Genomic DNA, 27,169 nt, shown 5'->3' on the forward strand with positions numbered 1-27,169 from the left:
ACACCATACCAACTCATATGTGAGGCAGGAAAAGTGGTTGTAAGAAGGAAATTCATAGCAATACAGGCCCACCTTAACAAACAAGAAAAATCTCAAGTAAGCAATCTTAAATGACACCTAAAAGAACTAGAAAAAGAAGAACAAACAAAGCCCAAAGTCAGAAGGAGGGAAATAATAAAAATTAGAGCAGAAAGAAATGAAATTAAAACCAAAATAATAGTAGAAAGGATCAATGAAACTAAGAGCTGTTTCTTTGAGAAGATAAAATTGACAAACCCTTAGCCAGCCTCACTAAGAAAAAAAGAGAGAAGGCTCAAATACATAAAATTAGATGAAAGAGGAGAAATTACAATGGATACCACAGAAATACAAAGGATTATAAGAGAATACTATGAAAAACTATATGCCAACAAACTGGACGATCTAGAAGAAATGGATAAATTCTTAGATTCATACAACCTCCCAAAACTGAATCAAGGAGTAATAGAGAATCTGAATAGACCAATCACAAGTAAAGAGATTGAAACAGTAATCAAAAACCTCCCAAAAAATAAAAGTCCAGGACCAGATGGCTTCTCTGGAGAATTCTATCAAGCATTCAAAGGAGATTTAGTACCTATGCTCCTCAAACTATTCCAAAAAATTGAAGAAGACAGAACACTTCCTATCACATTTTATGAGGCCAACATCACCCTGATCCCAAAGCCAGAAAAGGACAACACAAAGAAGGAAAATTAAAGGCCAATATTGCTGATGAACGTAGATGCAAAAATCCTCAACAAAATATTGGCAAACCAGATACAGCAATACATTAAAAGGATCATACACCATGATCAAGTGGGATTTATACCAGGGACGCAGGGACAGTTCAACATCTGCAAATCAATGTGGTATACCACATTAACAAAATGAGGAATAAAAACCACATGATCATCTCAATAGATGCAGACAAATCATTTGACAAGATCCAATATCCATTTATGATAAAAAGTCTCAATAAAATGTGTGTAGAAGGAAAGTACCTCAACATAATAAAGGCTATATATGACAAACCCACAACCAACATCATAATCAATGGGGAAAAACTGAAAGCCAACCCTCTGAGAACAGGAACAAGATAAGTGTGCCCACTCTTGCCACTCTTATTCAACCTAGTACTGGAGGTTTTGGTCAGAGCAATTAGGCAAGTAAAAGAAATAAGAGGTATCCAAATTGGAAATGAAGAAGTGACACTCTCACTGTTTGCAGACAACATGATTTTACATATAGAAAATCATAAAGAATCCATCAGAAAACTATTAGAAATAATCAACAAGTACAGCAAAGTTGTAGGGTACAAAATCAACTTACAAAAGTCATTTGCATTTCTATACTCTAATAACGAACTAACAGAAAAAGAACTCAAGAATATAATGCCATTTACAATCTCATCAAAAAGAATAAAATATCTAGGAATAAATTTAACCAAGGAGGTGAAACACCTATACAATGAAAACTATATGACATCATTGAAAGAAATCAGTGATAACATAAAGAAATGGAAAGATATTCCACACACATGGATTAGAAGAATAAATATAGTTAAAATGTCCATACTAGCTAAAGCAATCTACATATTCAATGCAATCTCCATCAGAATCCCAATGACATTCTTCACGGAAATAGAACAAAGAATCATAAAATTCATATGGGGCAACAAAAGACGCTGAATAGCTAATGCAATCCTGAGAAAAAAGAACAAAGCTGGAGGCATCACAATCCTTGACTTCAAAATATACTACAAAGCTATAGTAACCAAAACAGCATGGTACTGGTAGAAAAACAGACACACAGATCAATGGAACAGAATTGAAAGCCCAGAAATAAAACCACACATCTACAGACAGCTAATCTTCCACAAAAGTGCTAAGAACATACAATGGAGAAAGGAAAGTCTCCTCAGTAAATGTTGTTGGGAAAACTGGACAGCCACATGCAAAAGAATGAATGTAGACCATTATCCTATGCCATACACAAGAGTTAACTCAAAATGGATTTAAGACCTGAAGGTAAGATGTGAAACCATAAAACCCCTAGAAGAGAATATAGGCAGTACACTTTTTGACATCGGTCTTAGAAGGATCTTTTCGAATACCATGTCTACTTAGGCAAGGGAAACAAAAGAAAAAATAAACAAATGGGACTTCACCAGACTAAAGAGCGTCTGCAAGGCAACAGAAACCACGAACAAAATGAAAAGACAACCCACCAACTGGGAGAAAATATTTGCAAATCATATATCCCACAAGGGGTTAATCTCCAAACTATATAAAGAACTCATACAATTCAACGACAAATAACCAAACAAACCAATCAAAAAATGGGCAGAGGATATGAACAGACATTTTTGCAAAGAAGATATACATATGGCCAATAGGCACATGAAAAGATGTTCAACATCACTGATCATCAGGGAAATGCAAATCAAAACTACACTGAGATTTCACCTTATACCGCTAGAATGGCTATAATCATGAAGACAAAGAACAACAAATGTTGGAGAGGATGTGGAGAAAAGGGAACCCTCATACACTGCTGGTGGGAATGCAAACTGGTGCAGCCACTAAGGAAACCAGTATGGAGATTTCTCAAAAAATTAAAAATCGAAATACTATAAAACCCAGGTATCCCATTATTGGGTATTTGTCCAAAGAACTTGAAATCAAGAATTCAAAGAGACATGCACCCCTTTGTTCACTGCAGCATTCTTCACAATAGCCAAGTTGTGGAAGTAACCCAAGTGCCCATTGACTGATGAATGGATAAAAAAGTTGTGGTATATATATACAATGGAATACTACTCAGCTATAAAAAAGAGAAAATCATCCCATTTGCAACAACATGGATGGACCTCGAGGGTATTTTGTTAAGCAAATAAGCCATATAGACAAAGACAAACACCATATGATTTCACACCTATGTGTAAGATGAACAAACACATGTGCAAAGAGAACTGATCAGTGGTTACCAGAGGGGAAGGGGGTTGGGGGGTGGGCATAAGGGGTAAAGGGGCATATATGTATGGTGACTGACAAATAATAATGTACTACTGAAATTTCACAATGTTATAAACTATTATGACCTCAATTTAAAAAACTCATATAAATCTCATCAAATCAAAAGTCTGAAACCTCATTAAATCAGATGCAGATGAGGCTCTAGAAAAAAAAATGGGCAAAATATCTCAACAGATACCTCACCAAACAAGGTACAAAGCTGGTAAATAAACATATGAAAAGTTGCTCCATGTCATATGTCATTAAGGAACTGCAAATTAAAACAACAATCAGGTACCACCATACAACTATCAGAATGGTGAAAATCCAAAACACTGACAACAAATACTGGCAAGGATGTGGAGCAAAAGGAACTCTCATTCATTGCTGATGGGAATGCAAAATGGTACAGCTTTTTCTGTTACTCTCCTGTGAGTCCCAGACCCCTTTGAGCCCTTTGAGAATGATTAGAGGAGGAACTGTCTCCAGGTCCCAGACTGTGTACAGAAATAAGAAATTATTTTGGAGGGCACAGCACCACGGTTAACTCTAAGGGGCTACCCAGAGAAAAAATAGGGTTATTTATGAGAACAAGCGATCATGCCTAAGATAGGCTTCCTGGCCCTTGGGGAGACAGGCAAGAGATCAGAATTTAGTAGAGGGTCATGGCATTTCCTGAGATGTCAGTGCCCCGGTCTCTCCTTCTCCTTCTTCTGATATGGTGACAGCTGATCAGGATGGTGGTGGAATTGAGCTCTGGGAGGCTGTCTCAGAGAGCTGAAGGGGAAGAATGTGTAATAAGGAGTCAGCCAAGAGCCCTGACTCCTAAATCCTGCTCCACAACTGCATGGACAGGAATTTGCTTTCTTATTGGAGCTATCGTATTTAAAGGACCTTGTCATATCTGAACTAGGAACCAGGAAACATCAATTCTCTCACTGCATCTTCTCCAACACATCTTAAGACAATCACTTCCTGCCAGTTGCCTTATATACCTGATCTCTCAAATGGGACTGATGATCCCTGTTCTTCACCCCTCCTTGGGAGTAGGGTAGATGAGATCCTGTAAGATGAACTTTGAAACTGGAAAATGTTACACTAAGTTGGCATCTTTGTAAAAGTGAAGTGCCATTTTCTGAACCCCCATTTGCAAAGTACTCTTTGCCATGGCAGATATTGGAAGCTATTGAAACTGTTCTTGCAAAAACACTTGGATCTTCTACTGGATATAGAAGATGCCAAACGCAAATGCTTGCATTGACCTTGGAAAAGTGAATTCTTCTGCCAGGCCCTTGCAAAAGAAAAGTCCCCAAGTCATCTCCTAGGAGGAGGATGCACGGGTCTTAGTTCTACTTTACCAGCAATATCTAGCCACGAGATCTGAAGCTTCAACTTCCTAATCTGTGTAATGGCGATGCCTGTCACACTACCTGAAAGGCTGTATGGTGTAGAGGAAAGGGCATTTAACCATGAGTCAGGTAGTGTGGGACCTGGCTTTGTTTTACTAAGTCAGCTATACTCTCAGCTTCCTATAATAGTGAAAGGATTAACTAGGTCAGTGTTTCTCAAACTGGTGTTCCACAAAACAGTCTGAGAGAAGTTAGGTGTGACTGTCACACACACCACTATTACTATAAGGGCCTCCACAGTCAAATAAGGCTGGCAATCACTGAACACTTATACTCCTCTCTTTTGATCCCCCTGAGTTTCACATTGTACCTTTAAACATAAATGCTCTGAGAAGTCCTCCTATAACAAAATATTGACTTTATCTAACCCACTGTCCCCAAATTTACTTGGGTATAGAATACTCTTTTCATGGAGTATCTCTGCACATCTCACAGAGTGTTCTCTGAGTACCAGTTTTGGACCCACTGACAGAGTCAGATTTCTAAGGCCCCTTCCAAATCTTTCTACATGCCTCAGTGTTAAGAGTCCGTGGGAGGAGAGGCATCAAGTGCTTGCAATACCACTAGGTCTGTGTGGGCATTCAGGCCCTTGCTACTGGCAAGTGTTGGAAAGCAGACATTGTTGGCATGGGTGCTGGGAGGAGAGGCAACCTGAGTGGAGATGCTTTCCTTCAGGTGCACATGGAATCCAGTCTTCCTATTCTAGGGTGAAGCTCCCTGAGCTCTGGGCTTGAGCATTCGTGCAGATAGAATGATAGCCTTAGACATTCATATGTCCCCAACATGTGAGTTCTGTGTGCTCCTTCAGAGGACCTGCATACTATTCTCTTCCATGTCTCCTGGTAAAGAACAAGACCAGGACTTGTGGCCATCACACATCTGTCAAGCACTCGACACCTGAAGAAGGGAGATCACTGAACCAGGGAATGTTCTGAGTAACCAAAGCTAATGTTCAGGTGGCCATGGCAGTTTTTCTTGTTTGATATATTTTCATTCTTGTGTTTATTACATATTACGATGTGTCAGTCTGGTGCTCAACACTAAAGATTCAAGGGTTCACAAGACAAACAGCCCCTGCCCTTCTGATGCTTACATTTTAATGAAGACTGACAAACACAAGTAAACAAACCAAATGACTCTAAGTTGTGATACATGCTATGAAGGGAATAAACAGTGCTCAGAGTGGTAAGAGCGGACATGATTGACTGGTATATGAGCGAAAGTCAAGGGAAGAGAAAGCCCTTGTACAAGTGTGGATTTTAAAATGTGGGAGCTTTGGAGAGATCCAAGAGGAGAATATTGTAGAAGTGCCTCTTAACTCAAAGAATAAGATTGGAAATATGAACGTCTCTTTTAAGGAGGATAAATAACTTTGATGCTGTGTAATGCTTACTCACCATAGTCAAAAGATGAAGAAAACATTGAAAAAAAAACATTTTCCTAACTCTTCTGTGTAAGAAGAAACTACCATTCCTTAAGCTACTAACATTTTTAAATTTATTGAAGAAGATTTTTCTAAAGTTAAAACTATTTTACTTTTGTCTTTGTGAACATTAAAGATCCTCCACTTTTGGTTTTTTCAAATGCTTCAAAACTGTTCAGTTGTTTGTACAAGTCATGTACAAATGCTTAGCGTGAAAATTATGTTGGAAATATTATATCCATTGGTTTAAAAAAATTCAACAGTAAGCTTTTTTTTTTTTTTGCTGAGGAACATTAGCCCTGAGCTAACATCTGTGCCAGTCTTCTTCTATTTTGTATGTGGGATGCCGCCACAGCATGGCTAGTGAGTAACGTAAGTAACCTGGGCCGCTGAAGTGGAGTGTGTGGAACTTGAACCACTCAGCCACCAGGTCGGCCCCAATAGTAAATCTTACCAAGATTTACCTTAAAGGTGCCGTGTACCCGAATGATATAAAGCTTAATTTTTCGTGTTAGTGCTAAGATCAGTGCAACTGGAGACTCATCATCTTACTGTGGTAGAAATGCAAAGTGATTCTGATAGTTTTGCTAACTCTGAAACTCAACAGAAGTCAAGAACTTGCTTAATTCTTCCCATGAGAGGTAGATGGGGGAAGTCCTTTAAGTAAAGTGCAGGCATTATCAGATGTGGGTGAATTATACAGGAGAAAAGCCTTACAGACGCTTGACTGCGGAAAGCACGTCACTATAGCCAGCATCATTGCCCATTGGAGAATTCATGCATGAAAGAAACCCTACACATATTGTGAGTTTGGTGGATGCTACAAATGGTGTTCCAGCCTTGCTCCTCATTGAACCCACACAAGAAACTATAAAAGTGAGAAGTGTGGAAAAGATTCAGTAACAATATGCTTTTGCACTTGTTTGGAAAGAACCCTAAAAACACAGTATGGGTAAAGCTTCAACATTTCCTACTTGAGGGCACTTTGGAGACTCTGCACAGGAGAGAACTGAAAGAATGAGGAGGCCTTCAGCAAATAATTCACCCTAAGCACTAGAGGGAAAACCCCTGAGAGAAAAGTGATGGGCAGCCTCGATCCATTACACATAAGAGTGGGAACTGGACAGGAAATGCAGAAGGTGCTCAGTAAACACTTGTCGGTGGAGTGACTCAATGAATATTTGGAAAATCCTTTATGGAGTTCAAATCTTTTGTTATCCCAACTGTCCGGTTGGATAGAAAAGCCTGCTTAGCATTCTTACTCTCAAACTCTCCAGGGAATTAATCACTGTTCTTGGTTGCAAAAGCTGATTGAAACCCTAGCAGTCTTAGTTTGATTTCAAGCTCTCCTCTTGCTCTTCCCCTCCAGTTAAAAGATAGCCAAGGTTCTCAAGATCAGCTTGAAATTCCACAGTGCTTAATGGTGGGGAGAACTCTGGGTCTGGGATGATCTCAGCACTGTGGCTACTTAGACCAGTGCAGAGAAGGGGTCGAGGATTTGGGGGCTAAACTGGGTCAATGATGTATTTCTCAAACCAACCTTGGAGCCACTGTAAGGCTGTTTTCTGAACAAACTAAAATAAAGCACCTTCTGGTTTGTCCTAGAAAAATCATCTGGTTGTGGAGGACATATTTGTGAGAACTTTAATATTAATGCCTGAGGTTGAACCTAGGATTGTCTCAGATTTTATCTTTAAACCAAGCCTCAACAGATTTCAAAATCTGTTTTTATGTAATCTGCTCTCATCCTTATGAAAAGACCATTGAAATTCCTTCTTTCAACTTCCACATGTCCACCCCGAATTCCAAGAATAAGTTGTGAGACATCGTGCTGCTGGTTATTGGCTAAGCTAGGAGTTTCCCACTGGAAGCGTCTCATTCCCCAACTGGAGTGTCCTGCTCCTGCTTTCCTGCCCAAGCTTCTTCCCAAATGTCACCCCTTAGTCCAGGAAGAGCAGCCACCTTCCTCTCTACATCAATCCAGACAATTTCCTTCTGCACTATGTCTGTGTTTTTTGAGCCACAACTCACAGAAGGTACGACCATTCCTTGAATAGTACTGCACTCACATGAGGAACGGAAAGCAATCCCTACCCTCTCCCTAGCCCATTGAGCAATAGAAACACATCTTGTGCACGTGGGGCAGCAGAGCACAGGAGGACAAAGAACAAAGTGGAATAAGACCAGAGAGAGGAACAGATGACTGCCTTGTGCACTTGAACAACTGACCTCCCCAGGACTTGTCCCAGGTAAGCAATCAGTCTTTCTTTCCTATCACCTATAGCCTGTAAACTCCTAAGTGTTACATCAATTCAGTGGAGCACCTCGAGGAAGCTGGGTCTCTTCTGAGGGCCAAAAGCCAGGTGGAATGAAAAAAGAAAATGTTCCTGGGCTCTAGCAGAATAGCCGCCTCTATTAAGACAGGCCATGGGGCCGGCCCCGAGGCAGAGTGGTTAACTGCATGCACTCTGCTGCTGGCGGCCTGGGTTTAGATCCCGGGTGGGCACCGAAGCACCACTTGTCAGGCCTCGCTGTGGCGGTGTCCCACATAAAATGGAGGAAGATGGGCACGGATGTTAGCTCAGGGCTGGTCTTCCTCAGCAAAAAAAAAAACAAAAGGATTGGCATGGATGTTAGCTCAGGGCTGATCTTCCTCACACACACACACAACACACACAGACAGGCCAACTTATGCTGCAGAAACACAAAGCACCAATGTCTCAGTGGTTTAACACAACAAAAGTTTATTTCTTGTTGCCACAAAGTCCCTTATAGGTCTGGGGGACTCTCCAAAACAGCTGCCCTCCCATGTGGACAGCTCAGTATTTCAGACCGCTTTGATCTTGTGGCTCCTCTTTCTGTATGTGCTTCCATGAGTGAGGCAGGAAGAGTGCACTGGAGAGTCTTGCACCAACAAATAAATGCTTCAGCCCAGAAGTGAGGCTTCTGCTCACAACTCATCACCCAAAACTATTTCATGACCCTAACTGCAAGGAGCAGAAAAGCGTAACTACTCTCCTTTTTACTGTTCACTAGAATACAAGCTCTAGGAGGGCAAGCATTTTTGTCTCTTTTGTTCATTAACATATCCTCAGTCTAGAACAGTGCCGGAGCACATAATAGGCTCTCAGTAAATTGAATGAATGAATGTAGTGCCAGCAAGAAACCCATACATATCTTGGGAAAAGAGGTGGAGTTCCAGGGGTCTAAGGCTGAGGGTACTGGGTAAGAGCTATGCAGATCAGAGCTTCAGAGCTGGCTGTGCTTAAGAAATAATATTTTGCGTAGCTCATCTTGAGGAATAAAATAAAATCCCACTGAGAGGACCAGACCAATAGCTCAGGTGACTTACACCATAAAGCACGGAAGCCAAGGACCAAATCAACTTAGCATAACCACCACCACCAGTGCTTAGCTCCTGAAAGGAGCTGCAATAGCCACAAATGCATCTGCTTCTTTAATGTAGTCAGTCCACCCAACATCACTGTGGAGCAGGGGAAACGGAAAGAAACACACATTGACTGAGCACCTACTATTGACTAGGCTGTTAGGTGCTTTTCTTTCATCAATCTCTCTAAGCCCTAGAACAACACTGAGTTGAGTGCTATCTCTATTTCATAGAGAAAATGGACACTTAAGAGTATTTCAGTAACCAATCAAGAAACCAGAAGGTTTTATAAGCTAGAAATAGATACAATACAACATCATCCAGCCTGGCTGTGCAGGGATAACATACAAATTAGTCTTGCTAATCCTGCTTTCAGGCCTGACTGATAAAGCTACATGACAGCAAACAGACCCACTAGCTATGGGGCCTTGAACAAGTCCCTGTATCTCTTTGAGCCTTAACTTCCTAGTTTATAAAATGAAAAATTTGGAAGAGATAATTTAACCTCTTTCCAGATACTATCTACAAGTTCTAACAGGAACACATCTGAGTCACTGCAGTAGATAAAAGGGTGAGTTATAAGAAAATGCATAGCCTATAAAGATTTTCAGCAGTCTAGCAAATTTATCATGTAAGGCTGCTGTTAAATGCTGTGCTGGAGAAAACAGAGACAGGTATACCCTCCCTGCTTAACAGTTTACAGTGTAAGACAACCAACATGCATGTGGATTCGCTCAGCCTTGCCCACCACTCAGCATCAGTTCCCAAACCTTTCCTTTGGGAACCTGGTCTTCTACTGACTGGATTCCCAGGACACCATTCCCAGTGAACCACAGCACTGCAGCATACACTCCTGTTCCCAAACATAACTCTCTCCTCATAATTAATAACAAACAAAAGCCAAATTACAAGCAAACAAACAAAAACCTGAAAAGTTGAGCCTGAACTCCCAATAAGTTTCTTTTAGGACTCAGGAAAGTGTTAATTTTTATGGCTGTTTTATCCTATTGACATTCCGAGGTAAGGCAACAATCTAGTTTCTTTTATTGCAGAAAATTCTTCTTTACATCTAATATATACTCCATAACCCGTTTCCATATAATCTCATTAGAGATGTTTTTCTTTTTTCAAACACCACCAATGAGAGGCATAAGACAGTGCACTATTAGTTCTTCTGGCAGATTCCCTAGTGGTAAAGTAAATATTTCATTACAGCAAAAATTGTGCTAATAGGATTCAAGAGCTAAAGTTGCTAAAAAGTTCAAGAAGGAACTCAAACGATGTCCAACACTGTGAACAATGTCCAATGACAAGAGAGGAAGAAAATCCAATTTGGTTCTTGGAAAACTTTATAGTAGAATTAACTTCTGTCCCATGAGATTACTGAAATTGTTAAGCCTGCTAACTTGAAGACAATGGTATGCAATTATACATGCATATTATTGCTTTTTATTTTGGAAGACCAAAAGACCAATGCTACAAATGTTTCTACCATATGTGTTTAAGAGTGGCTGGGGAGATCAATGCAAAACCAACAATATTTAGCTCTGTGACCACAGAAAAGTGACTGATTCATGGCTGCATCTGCTATTTGAAGCTGAATTTGCTATTTTGCCAGGTACAATCCCAAACCACCTTTTTCCCTTATTCAGGATGTTCTTAGAACACCTCTCTTGCTAAGGACTTCCCTGAAAATTATAAGAAAAAACAGTACATATACAACTACCAACACATCCCTGCAGAGTCAACCTTGATTTCTTTCTGTGAAACGTGATGTTTATATCCCCAAACTTTCCACTGATGAAAAATTGTTCATGCTTCATAATTTGGTATTTTTTCATAAACTTTAGTGTCAAGTTTCACCTGGTGAATTTCTTCAGACGGAGGACACTGGACAAGCTCCCCTTCACTGATGGAGTTTCTGGTGTCTAAGAAGGCTTGACCGCCTGCTGAAGTTTCTCCTGCATATGCTACAAGTGTAAGGCTGCTCACCTGTGTGGGTTCTCCGGTGTTTAATAAGATGGGAATTCTGACTGAATTTTTTTCCACATTCATGACATGTAAAGGGCTTCTCTCCAGTGTGAGTTCTTTGGTGTGTATGGAGATTTGTATTTTGACTGAAGCTTTTCCCACACCATGAGCATTTATATGGTTTTATTCCTTGGTGTGTTGTTAAGTGCTTATTAAGATCTGAACTCCACCTAAACCTCTTATCACACTGCTGACATTTATATGGCTTCTCTTCAGTGTGAATTCTTTGGTGCTTAATAAGGTCAGAGCTAACTCTGAAGCTTTTCCCACATTCCTGGCATTTAAAAGGCTTCTCTCCTGCATGCTCTTTCTTGTGAAGATCCATAAGTTTCAGCAGCTCTTGTTTCCAGGTTGAAAGTTTCTTTCTTTTCTTCATTGGAAAATCTTGATGCCATTTCCCCACCCTGTGCGTATCACCATTATTTTCCTTGCCCATTGTTTTCTGGGGAACTTTCATGCTGGCCTTTTTTGATTCTATGTCTCCTGGGGCTTGTATTTCTAAGTTAGAAAGACACACAGGCTGATTTTCAGTGTCATTTTTTAGCTTTAACCCTGTTGGAATAAGCATAAAAATCAGTCAACTATATGGCAGAGCAAGAAACCACAGAAGTGGAGAGAAAAATTCAATGACTACTTCTTTTTCAAAAAGTAGATAAGTAGAATCTTAAAATATTAAGCCCTTGCAAGAGTTCCTATCAAGGCACATTTCTTCCCTTCTCATGGTGTATTTACCTGTAGGCAGCTCTCTGGGACTGTCCTTGAACTCTGGGGATCCTTGAACCCATGGGTCTTCTCCTTGCTCTAGACAGGAGATCACTTTAGGTTTGGGGAGCACAAATAATGCTGTGAAATGGAAAAACTGAGGTCAAGGACTGGTAACGTAACAATGTCCACTAATTCCAGACTGTTTCAGGAAGAGCAAAGCACACTTTTACAGTGTGCTACCCCAAATGGTGAAATGCATAGACTCTCATATCTGGTATCAGGTTTATACTATATTGCATTTACATGGATATGCAAAGCAGAGACTGAGAAATACCTAAATTGGATTAATGAAAAGGATATAGGGAATGGGAATCCAGTGCATATGCCCCTTCTTCTGCTACCAAGAATACCCCATATTCAATCAAGGTGGAACAAACTCCAGAGGTTGCAGGGAATACAGGCTGGTCCTATTAACTCTTTTGGAGGACTTGTCCTGGACAAGCCCAGGTCTAGCGGAGCCAATGAGAAGGTCAGTGGGCTGCGTTTCACATGCACAAGTGATTCCTGACATAATTATGGTAACTTTTTATTTAGCTCTCAAACACCAGACACTGACTGCACTAGGAAAGATTCCTATTACTCCTATAGCTCACTGGTTCACATCTATGTGGAGGAAAGAGACCAGAATCAGTGGACTTTCTCTAAATACAGATTGCCAATTACGGAAAGCATTCGTCACTCAGTAATCCAATAAATATGTGTTGGGTGGCTATGGTGTGTCAGGCATGCTCCATGGGCTAGATATACAGTGGTAAAAAAGCCAAATCATCATCTCTCCCTCATCATCATTTCTCCCCTGATCCCATCAAGCTTATCTTCTAGGGGGAGAGTGAGACAACCAAACATCAATAAACAATTAAAATGTCAAGAAGTAATAAATGTTTTGAAGAAAACTAAAGCAGAGTAACAGCATTTAAGATTCTGCTTCTGTGATGATATTTTAGATAAGGTTGAGTGGAAAATCTCTTTGAGAAAGTGATATTTGAGCAGAAATCCAAAGGTGAGAATTTAGCCACGTGGCAGAAAAGTGTGCCAGGCAGAGGGAAGGGGAAAGTAGAAAGGCACTTGGCAAGTTCAAGAAATAGCAAGAACACCCATGTGGCTAAAAGGACTGAACCAGGGCACAAGTGGCAGATGAGGGCAGGAAAGGGAGCAGAGGCCAGGTCTTGGTGGGTCCTGGGTGTCTTGGTAAAGGATTTGGATTTTATTCTGAATGTGATGAGAAGTTATCATAAGGTTTTGAAGCAGAGAAATGTCACTTTCTGATAAGGTTTTTAAAAGAGTCCAGCTGCTGGGTGGAAAACAGGCTGTGAAGGGCAAGAATGGCGGCAGGCGGTGACAGTTAGAAAGCTATTGAGTTGGACCTGGATAGAGAAGACATTGGTGTAGACCAGGAGGCTAACAGAGAAGGAGGTAGAGACATGGTTGGACTCAGGCTATACTATGAAGGTGGAGCCAAAAGGACTAGTGATGCATGAGTAGTGGCGTGTGACAGTAAGAGCAAGGTAAAAGAGGACCGTGTTTCTTGTTCTGGGCAACTGGATGAATGGGGCTACCCTTTACTGAGAAGAGAAAGATAATGAGAAGGGCAGGTTTAGAGAAAAGTGGGGATAGAAATCACAAATTCTGTTTAGGATAAGGAATGTGTACTTGGAAAAAGTTCCCAAGGTATCTGGATACACCTTTCCCCTGCCCACACCATCTAGTTGAGAACCAACTAGCTACTGGAACAGAGACTCTTTCATAGGGGTGCATTCCCAGTAAGCTGAGAACAAGACAGATCACTCAACTCCTACCCAAAGGGAGGGGAGAATCTTTACCTAGAGAGATGAGAGTCTCATAGTTTTCTTGCATTACATCATTGTAGAGGGCCTTCTGAGTGGGATCCAGTAACTCCCATTCTTCCTGGGAAAAATACATGGCCACTTCTTCAAATGTCAACAAGCTCTAAAGAAGAGAATGGGCTTCAGCTCAGTAGTTGCCACTACAGAAGCAGCCCTACCATCTGGCCCATGAACTGCATGGCAGGCCAGGCACTGAGGAATTAACGTGATTTTTTTTTTAAAGTGAGAAGGCAAAAAGGAAGGAGACAAAAGATCAGCAAACAGCCTGGGAGGTGCCCAGTTCCCCAGGGAGAACATGTGGGCTAACACCCCTCTGAGCACCTGCTGAGCAGGGTGGGTCATGGGCAGCAAGGAAAGGCAGCCATAAACAGCTGGAAAGCAGAGCTCACCTGGGACTCAGGCAGGATGAGCTCAGGTGCCAGTGTCCAGTTTTTGGTACTTGTCTGCTCAGGAAAGGCTAGGATCTGGTGAGCAGGCACAGCTGTGGGTGGAAAAGAGCCAGAGGAAATTTCTCTTGCTTCTGTCTATGAACATCCTGAGCTTATTTCTAAAATACAGAGCATCCTGATTCTTTCACTAAAGATGGGATACCTTTACGAGATGTGACTACCTAGAAGTGGCTTTCTCATTGTAAACAAGAATCAAGCATCTACCAGCCCCTAAAACTGGTTCCCAGTTGACTGTCTTTGGTATCATTAGTAAAGTCAAATAAAGAAATGTTTTTTTTCCTTACATGACATAAATTGTTCTGAGTTGGGCAAAATACAGAGGTGTTTGAAAATGTAGTACTCAGAAGCCAGTGTGCTAGAGAGAGGAAATGGGAAGGTAGAAATTAGCTTTGAGAGTTCGAGAGACAGCAAGACGACCAGTACGGCTAAAGAGGACTGAAGAAGGGCATGACCACCAGGAGATGCCAGGGAGGGGAGGAGGGGTGAGAACTTGGAGGGTCCTGGGTGTCTTGTTAAGGAGTTTGGATTTTATTCTGAACATATCAGAAGTCATTATCATTTGAAGCAGAGAAATGTCACATCTGATCAGGTTTTTAAGAGTCTGGTTGCTGTGTGGGAAACAGATTGTGAAGGGCAAGAGTGGTGGCAGGAGGCACCAGGTAGAAAGCTACTGAGATGGACCTGGATAGAGATGCCCCTGGTGTAGACCAGGATGCTAACAAAGCAGGAGGATGAGACATGGTTGGACTCAGGCTATACTATGAAGGTGGAGCCAAGACTAGTGATACATGAGTAGTGGGATATAATGGCAAGATCAGAGTAAAGGATAACGTGAGTTTTCTGGCCTGAATTACTGGGTGAATTGTGGTGTCCATTACAGAGATGACAAAGATAGGAGAAGAGTAGATTTGGGGGGAATGGAGGACAGATCAAGAATTTTAGATACGGAATGAACATGTACACTTGGAAAAGCTCCCCAAGCGATCTGGATACACATTTCCTCTGCCCACATCATCTAGTTGAGAACCAACCAACTACTGGAACAGACACTCTCTCACAGGGGTGCATTCCCAATAAGCCGAGAACAAGACAGATCACTCAACTCCTACCCAAAAGGAAGGGAAGAATCTTTACCTAGAGAGATGAGAGTCTCATAGTTTGCTTGCATTACATCATTGTAGAGGGCCTTCTGAGTGGGATCCAGTAACTCCCATTCTTCCTGGGAAAAATACATGGCCACTTCTTCAAATGTCAACAAGCTCTAAAGAAGAGAATGGGCTTCAGTTCAGTACTTGCCACTACAGAAGCAGCCCTACCATCTGGCCCATGAACTGCATGGTAGGCCTGGCACTGAGGAATTAACAGCATGTGATTTTTTTTAAAGTGAGAAGGCAAAAAGGAAGGAGGCAAAAGATCAGCAAACAGCCTGGGAGGTGCCCAGTTCCCCAGGGAGAACATGTGGGCTAACACTCCTCTGAGCACCTGCTGGGCAGGGTGGGTCATGGGCAGCAAGGAAAGGCAGCCATAAACAGCTGGAAAGCAGAGCTCACCTGGGACTCAGGCAGGACGAGCTCAGGTGCCACTGTCCAGTCTTTGGTGCTTGTCTGCTCAGGAGAGGCTGGGATCTGGTGAGCAGGCACAGCTGTGGGTGGAAAAGAGCCAGAGAAAATTTCTCTTGCTTCTGTCTACAAACATCCTGAGCTTATTTCTAAAATACAGAGAATCCTAATTTTTCCAGTAAAGAGGGGACACCTTTACAAGTGCATGGGGGGCCTAGAAGTTGCCTTCTTATTATAAATAAGAATCAAGTATCTACCAGCCCATAGAACAGGTTCCCCAGTTCTCATGAGTGAAATTAATAGAAGAAAAACCCTTTTATTCTCTTACATAATTGTTCTGAGTTAGGCAAAAATTAAATGTATTTGAAAATGAAGTACTCAGGGACTCCAGTGTATAATAGGAGATGTTTTTTATCATTTATTATTTTTTTCCTGGTACACAATTGTGTTCACATTCTGCCAGTGACAGCCCATTTCTGAACCCAACTCTTTCAGTATTTGATGAGAATGAGGTGGCCCCAACCCACCCCACTTTTCTAAGGAACAGAGTTCATGATATTATTATCAGGGTTCTGTGGTTTGGATATCTCTGTACTTTACACGAACCTCCACCTTTACCCATAGCTCATTCTATTCTACTGCCGCCAGGGGGTGGGGTGGGGGGCATTGTAATTGCTAATATGGCTGCATTTGCAGATCCACAGAGCTGGGCACCCAGAAAATGCTCTCGACGTTCAGGCTGAACAAAGGACTGTCACAGCTCCCAGGAGAAGAAAATTATTATGAAGCTCCTTACCCCTTTCACATACATGCTCAGTTTCTTTATGAGTATTCCTGCTCAGCTGTTCTTGTAGACCCTGGTATGTACTCCAAAATTCTTCATCCTGGGACATGCCCACTGGCTGGGATTCTGCTGGCTTCAGATTGAAGCCTGGGGCCTCTGCTGTTTCTCCCAAGAGCACTGCCTCCTTTCCCAGCTCATGAGCTGCAACCTAGAAATAATTCCCATCCATGTTACCTCAGTTACTTTTGGTTTGGGGGTTGGTGGAAGAGGGAATAAAAAGCATAAAGTCCAGATTGTGAGAAGTGTGAGACACTAAAGGAAATGACAAAAAGACTTAAAGAGGTATTGGGCCACCATTTTCCACATACAACTATCCAAAAAATCTGGGAAAATTAGGATAAAAGGAAAAAAGGTGTGGCTACCGCCAACCTCTCAACACTGCGGCCCCCGCTCCCCTGCATATAGCCCAGCTTAGTCCACTAGCAACATTGTGCAGGCCACCTGTTCTCATGCTGCCTTGACAGGCTCTCTCTCTTGACTTATATCCCTGCCTCAGTGGTTTTCTGTGTTCTAGTTTTCTCAAAAGATTAAGGAATTGAATAACAAAATTAGCCTGTCAACCAGATTTTCCCCATGGCTAGGGAAGGTTTTCAGGGAATGGGGATGAAATGGAGAAAACAAGACCAGGCAAGAGTCTGGCTCCAACCTACCTCCAAATGATTTTGACACCAAAGATATGCCTGCCCTCTATTCTTCATGGCAGGCCTGAAGCTAGTTGGTGTGCTGTCCCCTGCCCAAGAGCACATCCTGAATCCCCACTCACCAGCAGAGCCAAGGCCAACCACTAAGGGAGGGCAGTGGAGGCTCCTGTCTATGGTATGGAGGACACTATCTCTCAGTCTTTCTTAGCTACTGTTAGGATTTCCAAATCTTTGTTTTCCTTTTTTCTTTGTACTTTTTCTCTTCCTTTGCTGTCTTCCCCCAGCTGTTTGCGTTCTCCTTCTCTTTTTCATCTTTACTCTCCTTTGATCTCTAAGTGTTCTCCCCTTTTTGGAACTGCCCCTTCCTCTCCAACTCTAATTGTCTTTTATTTGTTTCTAAGAACTTAAGACCCATCTCCTTCAACAAGCCAGACCAGGCTTATAACCCTCAATCTACCCTGACTCCAAAGAGGGCAAAAAGCAACTTTTTTTCTAAGGCCAAGGAAGTCTGTGCCAGGATCTCCAAAACCTATGGACTAATTATTCCTATGGGTCTGTGGCTTCAGGCCCTGCCTTAGATGTCCTAAAGGAACAACAGAACAGTGGCCTAATTCATCTAATTTTTCAATTAACTGCCCCCACCCCCAATATATCCACCATCATCCTAATTCACTGTATGTATCAGGAACCTTTCTTCTCACCCCATTCCTCATTTGACCAGATTCCTTCTGCAAGTGTTCTACCAGGGCCACAGCCTCCTCAATGCTCTGTAGATGGTACTTCTTTATCCCGGTCTGGATGTCCCTGGGCAGAATGGTTAGGAATTGCTCTAGCACCAAGAGTTCCAAGATCTGCTCTTTTGAGTGGATCTCCGGCCTCAGCCACCGATGGCATAATTCCTGAAGTTGGCCCACAGCCTGACGGGGTCCAGCTGCCTCATGATAGTGGAAGCTCCGGAAGTGCTGGCGAGAGCTCTCGGGACAGAGACTGTCCGTTTGTGGGGTATATTTCTTACTCTGACTGGAGCTCTCTGTCATAGGTATGTCGGTCTCCCAAAGAGCCCTGATCTGAGGGTTCAAATACTCAGCCACCTTCAGATCTATCGTCATCATTATGTTCCAAGAACAGTCTTGCTCCTGTGTCAGACACCCCGCCAGCACCACTTTTGACAACTGAGGTCCAGTCTGGTCTGGAAGAAAATCAATAAAAGGATCTTCTTCCTGAGGCAATGAGGGCAGGAAAAAAAAAAGCACATGTCAATAGGAAAGGCACATGAACTTTACTACCTGCTACAATAGTATGAGAAAAAAATGAACAGGTCTCGCTTTGCCTTCCCTTTAAGAATCAACTGCCAGGCCCTTTGTTTCTCTCCTTTCTTTCTATTATTCAATTGAAATACAGGACAGCTTATTGAAGACAAATGTCAACTGATGACTTGCCTTTAAAAAAAAACAATAACTTAGGAAAGGTTGGTGGTGAGAAAATTGGCACCCACTGCCTGCAATGAGTTGTAGGATTATCCAAAGATTTAATTGATGTGCTTCCTGTCCCATCTTGCCCATGTGAAGGGAAGATTAGAACATTCTGACTTTAATTATACTTTAATCTATCATCCTAGTCTTCTGTCTTTAGTAAGGCAGTACAACTTCTATGATTTTTCATTCTCTTGTGAAGATGGAAGCCTTCACTTTGTGGGACATTTAAGCTGCCTTTCCATTCTATGAATACTGGCAGGAGAGCTGAGACCGTGAGACCACAGTAGAAAGAAAGTAATTAGGGAAAAAGCAGCCTTACTCTTCTCAGACAGCACCCCCCAATTAAGTAACTAGATGCTCAACATTCTTCTTTGGCACGTCTTTGCAAGACGTATAAAGGGCACTACGCAGAAGACTCACATCTGTATTTTTATGTTTCTCTTTACTTCACCTAGAAAAACCCACGCTGATCTCTGTTTACAAAATCATCTAAACGCTAAGTCGCAGAAAAGCAGAGAATGGGAGTGGGTGATCATACGGTGACCCTTCGGCTGACTTTACATTTCTTCAAGGGTATTTAGACCTCCAAGCGAGGCTGAGGAGAACCATGAGCCTCCCTTTCCCTGAGGTGATCCAACAGAAACGGCAACGAAATCTGTCCAGGATGCCAGGGCATTCACAAATGGCCAGCGCCTTGTCGCCTACGCCAGCTCAGGCGGCACGGGGACACTTACTATGCTTTTGCATCAGCAGAAGCTGACCTCCCTGAGGCCGACCTGCCCGGTTCTCCTGCGGTAACAGCAGCCAGCAAAGGAAACGCCAGCGGAGGCGGGAAAGTGGACGTGACTGCTCGCCCCGCCCCCGCCCCCGGACGGCCGACGGGCGGGCCCGGGAGCACGGTGCGAGCGGGCAGGGGCCGAGCGGCTCCAGCCCGGCCCTGGGCAGTGTCTGCGCAAAGGGTAGAAAGAGGGGCCGCCGGTGGGCCTCGCCCCAAGCCGTCCCGCCGGACTCCGGGCGCCCGGCCCGGACACGCCGCCGCCCACGGAAAATGGCTGCCTCGCCTCGCAGTGGCCGGCGTCTCTCAGGCGCTCGGGAGCCGACGCCGAGGGGGAAGGCACTTCTTGTTACCTCGGAAAGCTCGGTTTCGTGGACGCCTCTCCGTCTTCCTCGGGCTCAACTGCAAGTCGCCGCCCTGAGGCGCGCAGCTCTCCGCCCCGCACCACTCACAGGCGGCTCGCGAGGGGGGCCCAAGAGTTCGGAGGCGCAGGCCTGGTTCCACCACAGGCCCTGCGGGCTCCTCACGCTCGCCGGTACCCGCCCACCCGCGCGCGCGCCCCAACCGGAAGCGGAAGTGCTGCACCTTCGGGGAGGGGCTCGGTGTAGCTCGGCTGCGGGCCTCTGGGGAGGAGTTGGTGTCCTGTCCGGGTTCAGCTCTGGCGGCAGGAAAGAGTTAAAGCCACCGAGTCTGTAGGGCCACCAGGCCTAGAGGGCCCTGCGCGCGGCTCGGCGCGTGGATGTCGCCGTCTCGCGTCCAGGTCGTTCCTCCGTCGCTTCAGGCGGCCCGCGGCGCCTGGTAGCCGGTAGCCCCGCCCAGTGAGGGTCGTCAGCCCTTGCACGCGACGGGCTCTCGGCCTTCCCGCGGCGCAGCCGAGCTGTCGGCCGGGGCTCGTGGCAGCCTCCGGGAGTGAGAGGCCGTTTTGTCCCGGTCAGGCTCAACGGCCCCTGAGGGCTTCGTACCCTTCTCTGGGCCGCGCATCCCTCACCACGGTTCTGTTTTTTCTTGTGAGGTAGGTTTAACCTGTGAAATAGGTTCCATTTACAGTTCTCCTTGACAGAGAAATTGAGCCAAGAAGTGACTTGCTCAGGGTCACATAATTTACCAGTGGCGGCTCCTAGACGGGCATTTAGGTCCCCTGTTGTCCTTTCTTCTGCTTTTTCTGCTGCAGCATGCACCCCCCGGCCCCCGGAGGATGGGAACCTTCTTTTCATCTCGTATCTCCTGCAGTGTCTGGCAGTTACCGCGGTAAGATAGGCGTTCCATAAATATTTACTGAGTCTCGTTTATAAGAATCTGAGTATTTCGGGTTGTCGGTGTTCTCCTAATTAGGAGTGTTTTCGTAGTGTCAGCCTCTACCAATCCAGTGATTCTTTACTAAGTCTGCTACGTGTAGCTCGTGTTACAGAGCCTGTAAGACAGTGTCTTTGATTGAAGCAATCTAGTAAGAGGACTGAGGCAGTGTCACCAATATCAGTAACACAAGGTAGGAAAAGGTAAGACATGAGCTGAACGGCTGCGGGAATTCCAAGGAAATGAAAGTTGATTTTTGGTTGGGGAAAATTATAAACGACCTTGAGGGATTTGCTCAGAGCAGAGAGTGGGATCACATTCCCGGCAGAGGGAAAGGTAAGAGCGAAGAGCAAAGCCTTGAAAGCTGAAAAGATTAGAGTGAGAGAAAATCTGTAGTACATTTCTAGTAAATGTAATTGGGCTACACATTTAGAAAAAGAGTTAAAGTTAGAAAATGAGTTCCTGTGGACCTATTATGGAGTGCTTTGAATGGGAGTGAAGAGATTGCATTTAATAAAGTAAATCCTGGAGCATTATTGAGGGTTTTTGAGGGAGTTTCTTTCTAGGGCAGTTCATCTGGAGATAAGCTTAAGGCAAGAATGAAAATGGGATACCATTACGAGGCCATTATGCTGTTTTTGCTTTTAGATAGAATGGTGTTTCACTCCTCTGTGCTCTAAATTTAGATCCCTTTTCAGTGAGAGAAAAGGATTAAACAAAGGCAATAGCATCTGCCTAAGTCTCTTGAATATGTTTCAGATCAGGTTTATTTCCGTAGAATCTCTGTCAGGTTGGGACTTAGTTTCTTCAGATTAATTATTGTTTCCAGTCTCTCAGAACCAGTGGACAGTAATGCTCTGAGCATTGAGATCCTGGTCATCTGGCCCAAGGCTGAGCGTATAATTGGAACTTATTAAATTGAATAAATGAAGTTCTGCCAGCAGTGCCCTTGGATGTCATTGGCAGGCCTGATTCATAACATGGGTAGGGAGTTGCTTAGGGAAGATGGGGATAAAAATGTGGGAAAAGAGACTATGAAAGGAAGAAGATGAAGCAAGTCACAAATGGTGAATAGTGAATGAGGGCCACTGATGATATTCATTGTTTGAAGTTTGGTGCCATAGTTGCTTACCCTTGCTGTGGAGCCCCTAAAAGTCCCAAGTCTTTCCTTTTGATTTCACCTTCCTCTGTCTGGGCACTGTTTGAGAAATGATGAATGTACAGCTGAGAAGCAATGAAAGCAAAACATGAGACACCACACAACTGCCGTAGGGGGCTGAAGGTTTTTGGTGGGTGACTGGCTGGAGGTAATGGTGCTCCTATTGGCTAATGAATTCCCTCTTTTTTTTTTTTCTTTTCCATTTATGACAATTGCCTTAGTTATTGCTTCCTCTTTTAGAAAGTTTCTTCATCTTAGCCTGTCATTGGCTCCGCACTCTTTTAACTATGCTATTCTTTCATGATCCTCTTAGTGCCCCAGAAACCAGTTGGCATTTCTTGCAACAACTGTTAGAGAAGACTAAGGGTCTGGACTCTTCTGGGTTCCTAGATGAGAGTCTTGTGAGAATTCTATGTAGTTGAGGAATGAATGAAAGCCAGTCAGGCCCTGCCCTACAGGAGAGGAAAATAACTGAAATACCAATCATTTTCCTCATTTGTCTGACATACTTTTCTTTCTTCATAGCACCTGGAATGGATAAAAGTGGCTGTTTTTGTTACTTCCCATGAGGTTCTGTATCTGGAATGAGAACTATGAACTTAATCTAGAGTAGGACATTTCTAAGGAAATGGAATGGCATTGGGCAGCACCAGGAGGACCTGCAAGGAATATTTGAGGGCACAGAGCTACAAAGGTTGTCAACAGAAGAATTTATGGGAAACAATTGATCAGCAACACTAGTAGAGAAACCTTTTAAATTTCTTCAAGCAGTGGAAAAATTGAGTCTTGGTTCAAATTAAGGAAAATCTATACTGAAGAGAAAATCAAATAAAGTCTGAAATATAAAAAGTATGTTGCTTAACACCCTAATGTAAATTTAGGAAAACAAATGAAAGGGCAGATCCTTTTAAAATTTCTTAACTATGGCAAAATGTTTGTAAAACTTTTGGACTCATCTCTAAAAATTGCCATGATTCTGAAACTTGATAATATCCCAAATATGGAACAGTTTCAATGAAAAATAACACTTGAGAATACACCAGACGTACACAAGGATGATCTGAGTGTGGAAAAGTGCCGCTAACTAATAAATCACATACTTTCAGATTACCTTGGTAAATATAAGGAACAGTCAAGTTAAAGCTCAGTCTTTAAGAATGCTGTGCTGAATGCAATAAAAGTTGGATTTCATTCCTATGGAGAACAGAACCTGCTTTCTTCTTCACCTAAGGATACCATACAGCTGTTCCCAAATTCCAGCTCTCCAGATATCCCAGTGTCAGGGTAGATTGGAGTCTCTATCCAGGCAGATGGCCTGCTGCCCAGTGAACACTATGTACAGAGCAATATGAGCACCATTTTCTTTTCTGGCAGTGAGGTAAAATCAGGTCATTTTGGAAGAGGAGAAGCCACACTGCATCTCTGCTACACAAGATTACTCTGTCCTTACCTTTGAGGCTTTCACACTCCCTTCTTCTCAAGCACCACTTTTTATTGAGACTTATCTCACCTGGGTCTATTCTTGTGGGCACATCTTGCCTTCTCTCTTCCTCTTGTGTCTTTTCCTTGTTGAGTTAGGGAGAGTATGCAGGCATTCCTCTTATTCCTGACTGGTGCTGCTATATCTGTCAAGGGAGAGGAGAAGGAGCAGGGGGTTCTGAAAACTGATCATCCATGTCTTACAGGAACAACAGCTAGACAGGACTTTGGCAGTGGCAGCTTTCTGAGCTCATAAGACCTTTACCTCTAGACTAGCACTGCAATCATGAGCCCTTATCCCTTTTAGTCCATTGCCCTTCAGTACAAATGCCTGTGCCTTCTGGGGCTTTGAGCTAGTTTTTGTGGGTTTGTTTTGTTTTGTTTTTAATTTTTTTTTCCAATTCAGTAAGGCTTTCCCTTTTTTTCTCCTGTTGGTTGTTTGAAACCAAATTCAGTATGAATAAGAGAGGGAAATACACAACATTGAATTTAGAGGAGAAAATGAAGGTTCTAAGTAGGATTGAAGCTGGACGGTCTCTTAAAAGTGTAATGGATGAATTTGGAATCAGTAAATCAACATTTTATGACATTAAAAAGAATAAGAAATTGATTTTGGACTTTGTACTAAAGCAGGACATGCCATTAGTAGGGGCTGAGAAGAGAAAGAGGACCACAGGAGCCAAATATGGAGATGTGGATGATGCAGTCTACATGTGGTACCAACAAAAACGCTCAGCTGGTGTCCCTGTTAGAGGTGTGGAGCTTCAGGCTGCTGCAGAGAGATTCGCACAGTGTTTTGGGCGAACAGACTTCAAAGCTAGCACTGGTTGGCTTTTTAGATTTCGAAATAGGCACGCAATTGGGAACCAAAAAGTATGTGGGGAACAAGTCCTAAGTTCAGCTTCAGAAAATGTTGAGCCATTTCGGCAAAAATTGTCCATGCTTATCAAGGAGGAGAAACTGCATCTAGCTCAGCTGTACAGTGGGGATGAAACTGACCTCTTTTGGAAGTCAATGCCAGAAAACACTCAGGCAAGCAGAAAAGATATCTGCCTGCCCGGGAGAAAAATAAACAAAGAAAAGTTGTCTGCTCTTTTATGTGCAAATGCAGATGGAACTCATAAGTTAAAGTCAATCATTATTGGAAAATCGAGGTTGCCCAAAAATGTGAAAGAGGATACAAGTACATTACCTGTGATATATAAACCTAGTAAGGATGTTTGGTTCACCAGAGAATTGTTTTCAGAATGGTTCTTTCAAAACTTTGTTCCTGAGGTCAGGCATTTTCAACTTAATGTTCTAAGATTCCATGAAGAGGACGTCAGAGCCTTGTTACTTCTGGACAGTTCTCCAGTTCACCCTTCCACTGAATCACTAACCAGTGAGGATGGTCGAATAAAATGCATGTTTTTTCCCCGTAACACTTCAACCTTGATTCAACCAATGAATCAAGGTGTGATCTTGAGCTGCAAACGACTTTATAGGTGGAGGCAACTTGAAGAGAGTCTTGTCATTTTCGAAGAAAGTGATGATGAGCAAGATAAAGGAGAAAAAGGAGTTTCCAAGATTAAAATCTACAACATAACAAGTGCAATTTTTAACTGGGCAAAGAGTTGGGATGAAGTAAAACAAATAACCATAGCAAATGCATGGGAAAATCTTCTTTACAAAAAGGAACCTGAATATGATCTTCAAGGCTTAGAAGATGGGGATTATAGAGAAATTCTTGAGAAATGTGGGGAGTTGGAAACCAAGCTGGATGATGATAGGGTGTGGTTAAATGGGGATGATGAAGAAAAGGGTAGTCTCCCCAAAACAAAAGGTGGGATTACAAAGGAAGTTGTTCAAAAAGGAGGAGGAACTGAAGAGCAGACTGCTGAGTTTAAGTTATCTGCAGTCAGAGAGAGTTTAGACTACCTTCTTGACTTTGTTGATGCCACACCTGAATTTCAAAGGTTCCATTTCACACTGAAAGAGATGCAACAGGAAGTAATCAAGAAACAGTTCCAGAGTAGAATCCATTCTAGAATTGGTAGCTTTTTGAAACCTAGGCCTCATAATATTAGGGATTCCTTCAATATGCCTTCAACTTCTGGTTCTAGTAATTAGATTTTGTGTTTAAAGAGTTCTGCAGTTATGATAATATATGATGTAGACCTGTTGTGAATTGTCATGGTTTTTATCAACAGAACTCATTTTGCATATCAATGTCTACTTAAATAGTTTATAAAGTATACAATTTGAAAGTAATAAATTTGTTTCTTTAAATGTATAAATATATTCATTAATCCATATTTTTCCTGTTTTAGACAAGGATCTGAATAATGAGGAATTATTGTCCCAGATTATCTAAGGTGGAATGGATGTGGGAAAGCAGTAAATTTTACCAGTGTATTCACAGCATATAACAAAGAAGCTATACGCTGACTAGTTTAGTTACCTTTAAGAAGATAAGGATAGATTTGGTGTTCTGTTTAATGGTATGACATGTTCTGCTTTCTTAAATTTGTCCACCTATTTAGTGTTTTTTTCCCCTCTTAATGTGGAAGTAACATATGCTGGTTATAGAGGATACATAAAAAACATAAAAAGCATCCAAATTCTATCGACCAATGATTGTCTTGCCTAACACTTTGATATATTTCAAAAATAGGCAGATTACATTGTAAATACAATTTTATATTGTCTTAATATATTTTAGGCTTTGGTATTAATAATGTTAGCATTTGTTGAGACACCTTTCAAGCCTGGGGTAGAAAGGATTGTGGAAGCAGCTCAGGGGGATGGCAGATGAGCATACTGGACAGCTCTCTAGTTTCTTTTAATTTGAGTCATTGCATCAAACATCCTTTTTTTCTCCCCAGTGGTAAAAAATTCCCAGAATAAATGACTGGCAGTCACACTCCTTTCAAAAGGAGTCATTGATTCTGGAAACTTCACGTTGCCCTTCCATGCTAGGCATGGAGTGTAGTGTTGGGCATTTAGACCTGAATTACAAAGAACGACTAGGAACAAACCACCGTTGGAAGTGTAAGAGCTGAGATGCGTATGGACAGGGCTTGGATAGGAGGGGAAGTATCTGAGAGGATCAAGTGTGACTTTTGAGCTGGGCTTTCAAGTTAGTGGGGGGAGGAGAAGGGCAATCCAGGCAAAGGGGAGCGTGAGCACAGGCTGTTCGGTGAGGGAGTGCTTCTCCTTGGGAAGCTGCAAGTTCCCTGGATGGTTGCTGTAGGGGCAGCTGGCAGAGAAAAGCAGGAGAGACGGGGCCCGATTTTCAGTGTCCTTGGGGGGTCGTCCTAAGATTTTAGACTTCGGTTTCGGCCCACGTAAAGTCCTGTCGGCTCTACCTCCTGAATGTCTCATCTCTTGTCTCCGCTTCTCCCTCCTCACCTCTCGTGTCCCGGTGCAGGCTGCCATCACGCCCTCTCTTTAGTCTCCCTGCCCTCCTTTCATGTCCTCTCCCCATCCTTTCCCCACCCTGTAGCCAGCGCGAGCGAACTCAAAAGAGGAGGTGCCTCGCTTGCTCCAGTCCCTTCGTAGGCTTCCCATTGTGTTTAAACAAAGACCCACCCACTGAGGACAGCCTGCAGGCCCCGGGTG

The 27,169-nt window shown here is 42.9% G+C and overlaps 2 protein-coding genes across 5 annotated transcripts in view; one reads left to right on the forward strand and one right to left on the reverse strand.

Annotated features, from left to right (window-relative positions):
• Positions 1-26,199, forward strand: part of TIGD7 (tigger transposable element derived 7) — a 94,445-nt gene extending 68,246 nt beyond the window's left edge. Inside the window, exons 1-3 of one of the 4 annotated variants that reach the window (XM_058570178.1) lie at positions 20,396-20,886; positions 21,047-21,134; positions 22,616-26,199. In XM_058570178.1, the coding sequence (XP_058426161.1) occupies positions 24,026-25,678 (1,653 nt within the window). In that variant the 5' untranslated portion in view covers positions 20,396-20,886; positions 21,047-21,134; positions 22,616-24,025 and the 3' untranslated portion in view covers positions 25,679-26,199. Of the gene's footprint in view, positions 1-20,395; positions 20,887-21,046; positions 21,135-22,615 lie in introns of those variants that run through there. The other 3 variants (XM_058570179.1, XM_058570180.1, XM_058570181.1) reach the window with 3 other exon arrangements.
• On the reverse strand, positions 8,544-19,777 carry LOC131422717 (zinc finger protein 75D-like). Its single transcript, XM_058570177.1, has 8 exons — positions 18,090-19,777; positions 16,700-16,895; positions 15,895-15,986; positions 15,479-15,605; positions 14,285-14,376; positions 13,872-13,998; positions 12,019-12,129; positions 8,544-11,838 (listed from the first exon to the last, which is right to left on the reverse strand). The coding sequence occupies exons 1-8, from the start codon at positions 18,498-18,500 to the stop codon at positions 11,162-11,164; spliced, it is 1,833 nt and encodes a 610-aa protein (XP_058426160.1). The 5' UTR covers positions 18,501-19,777; the 3' UTR covers positions 8,544-11,161.
• Positions 26,200-27,169: the final 970 nt, after the last annotated feature.

Source organism: Diceros bicornis, chromosome 26, assembly GCF_020826845.1.
Source record: "Diceros bicornis minor isolate mBicDic1 chromosome 26, mDicBic1.mat.cur, whole genome shotgun sequence".
NCBI lineage: Eukaryota > Metazoa > Chordata > Mammalia > Perissodactyla > Rhinocerotidae > Diceros > Diceros bicornis.

What these genes read in the sequence shown, in the direction of transcription:
- LOC131422717 (XM_058570177.1), bottom strand. Translation starts at nt 18,500, where the DNA reads ATGATGACGATAGATCTGAAGGTGGCTGAGTATTTGAACCCTCAGATC. An exon ending in CTGGTCAAATGAGGAATGGG is followed by an intron (nt 16,896 to 18,089) that starts GTGAGAAGAAAG and finishes AATTATTTCTAG; the next exon opens with GTTGCAGCTCATGAGCTGGG. An exon ending in TGAGCATGTATGTGAAAGGG is followed by an intron (nt 15,987 to 16,699) that starts GTAAGGAGCTTC and finishes TTCCACCCACAG; the next exon opens with CTGTGCCTGCTCACCAGATC.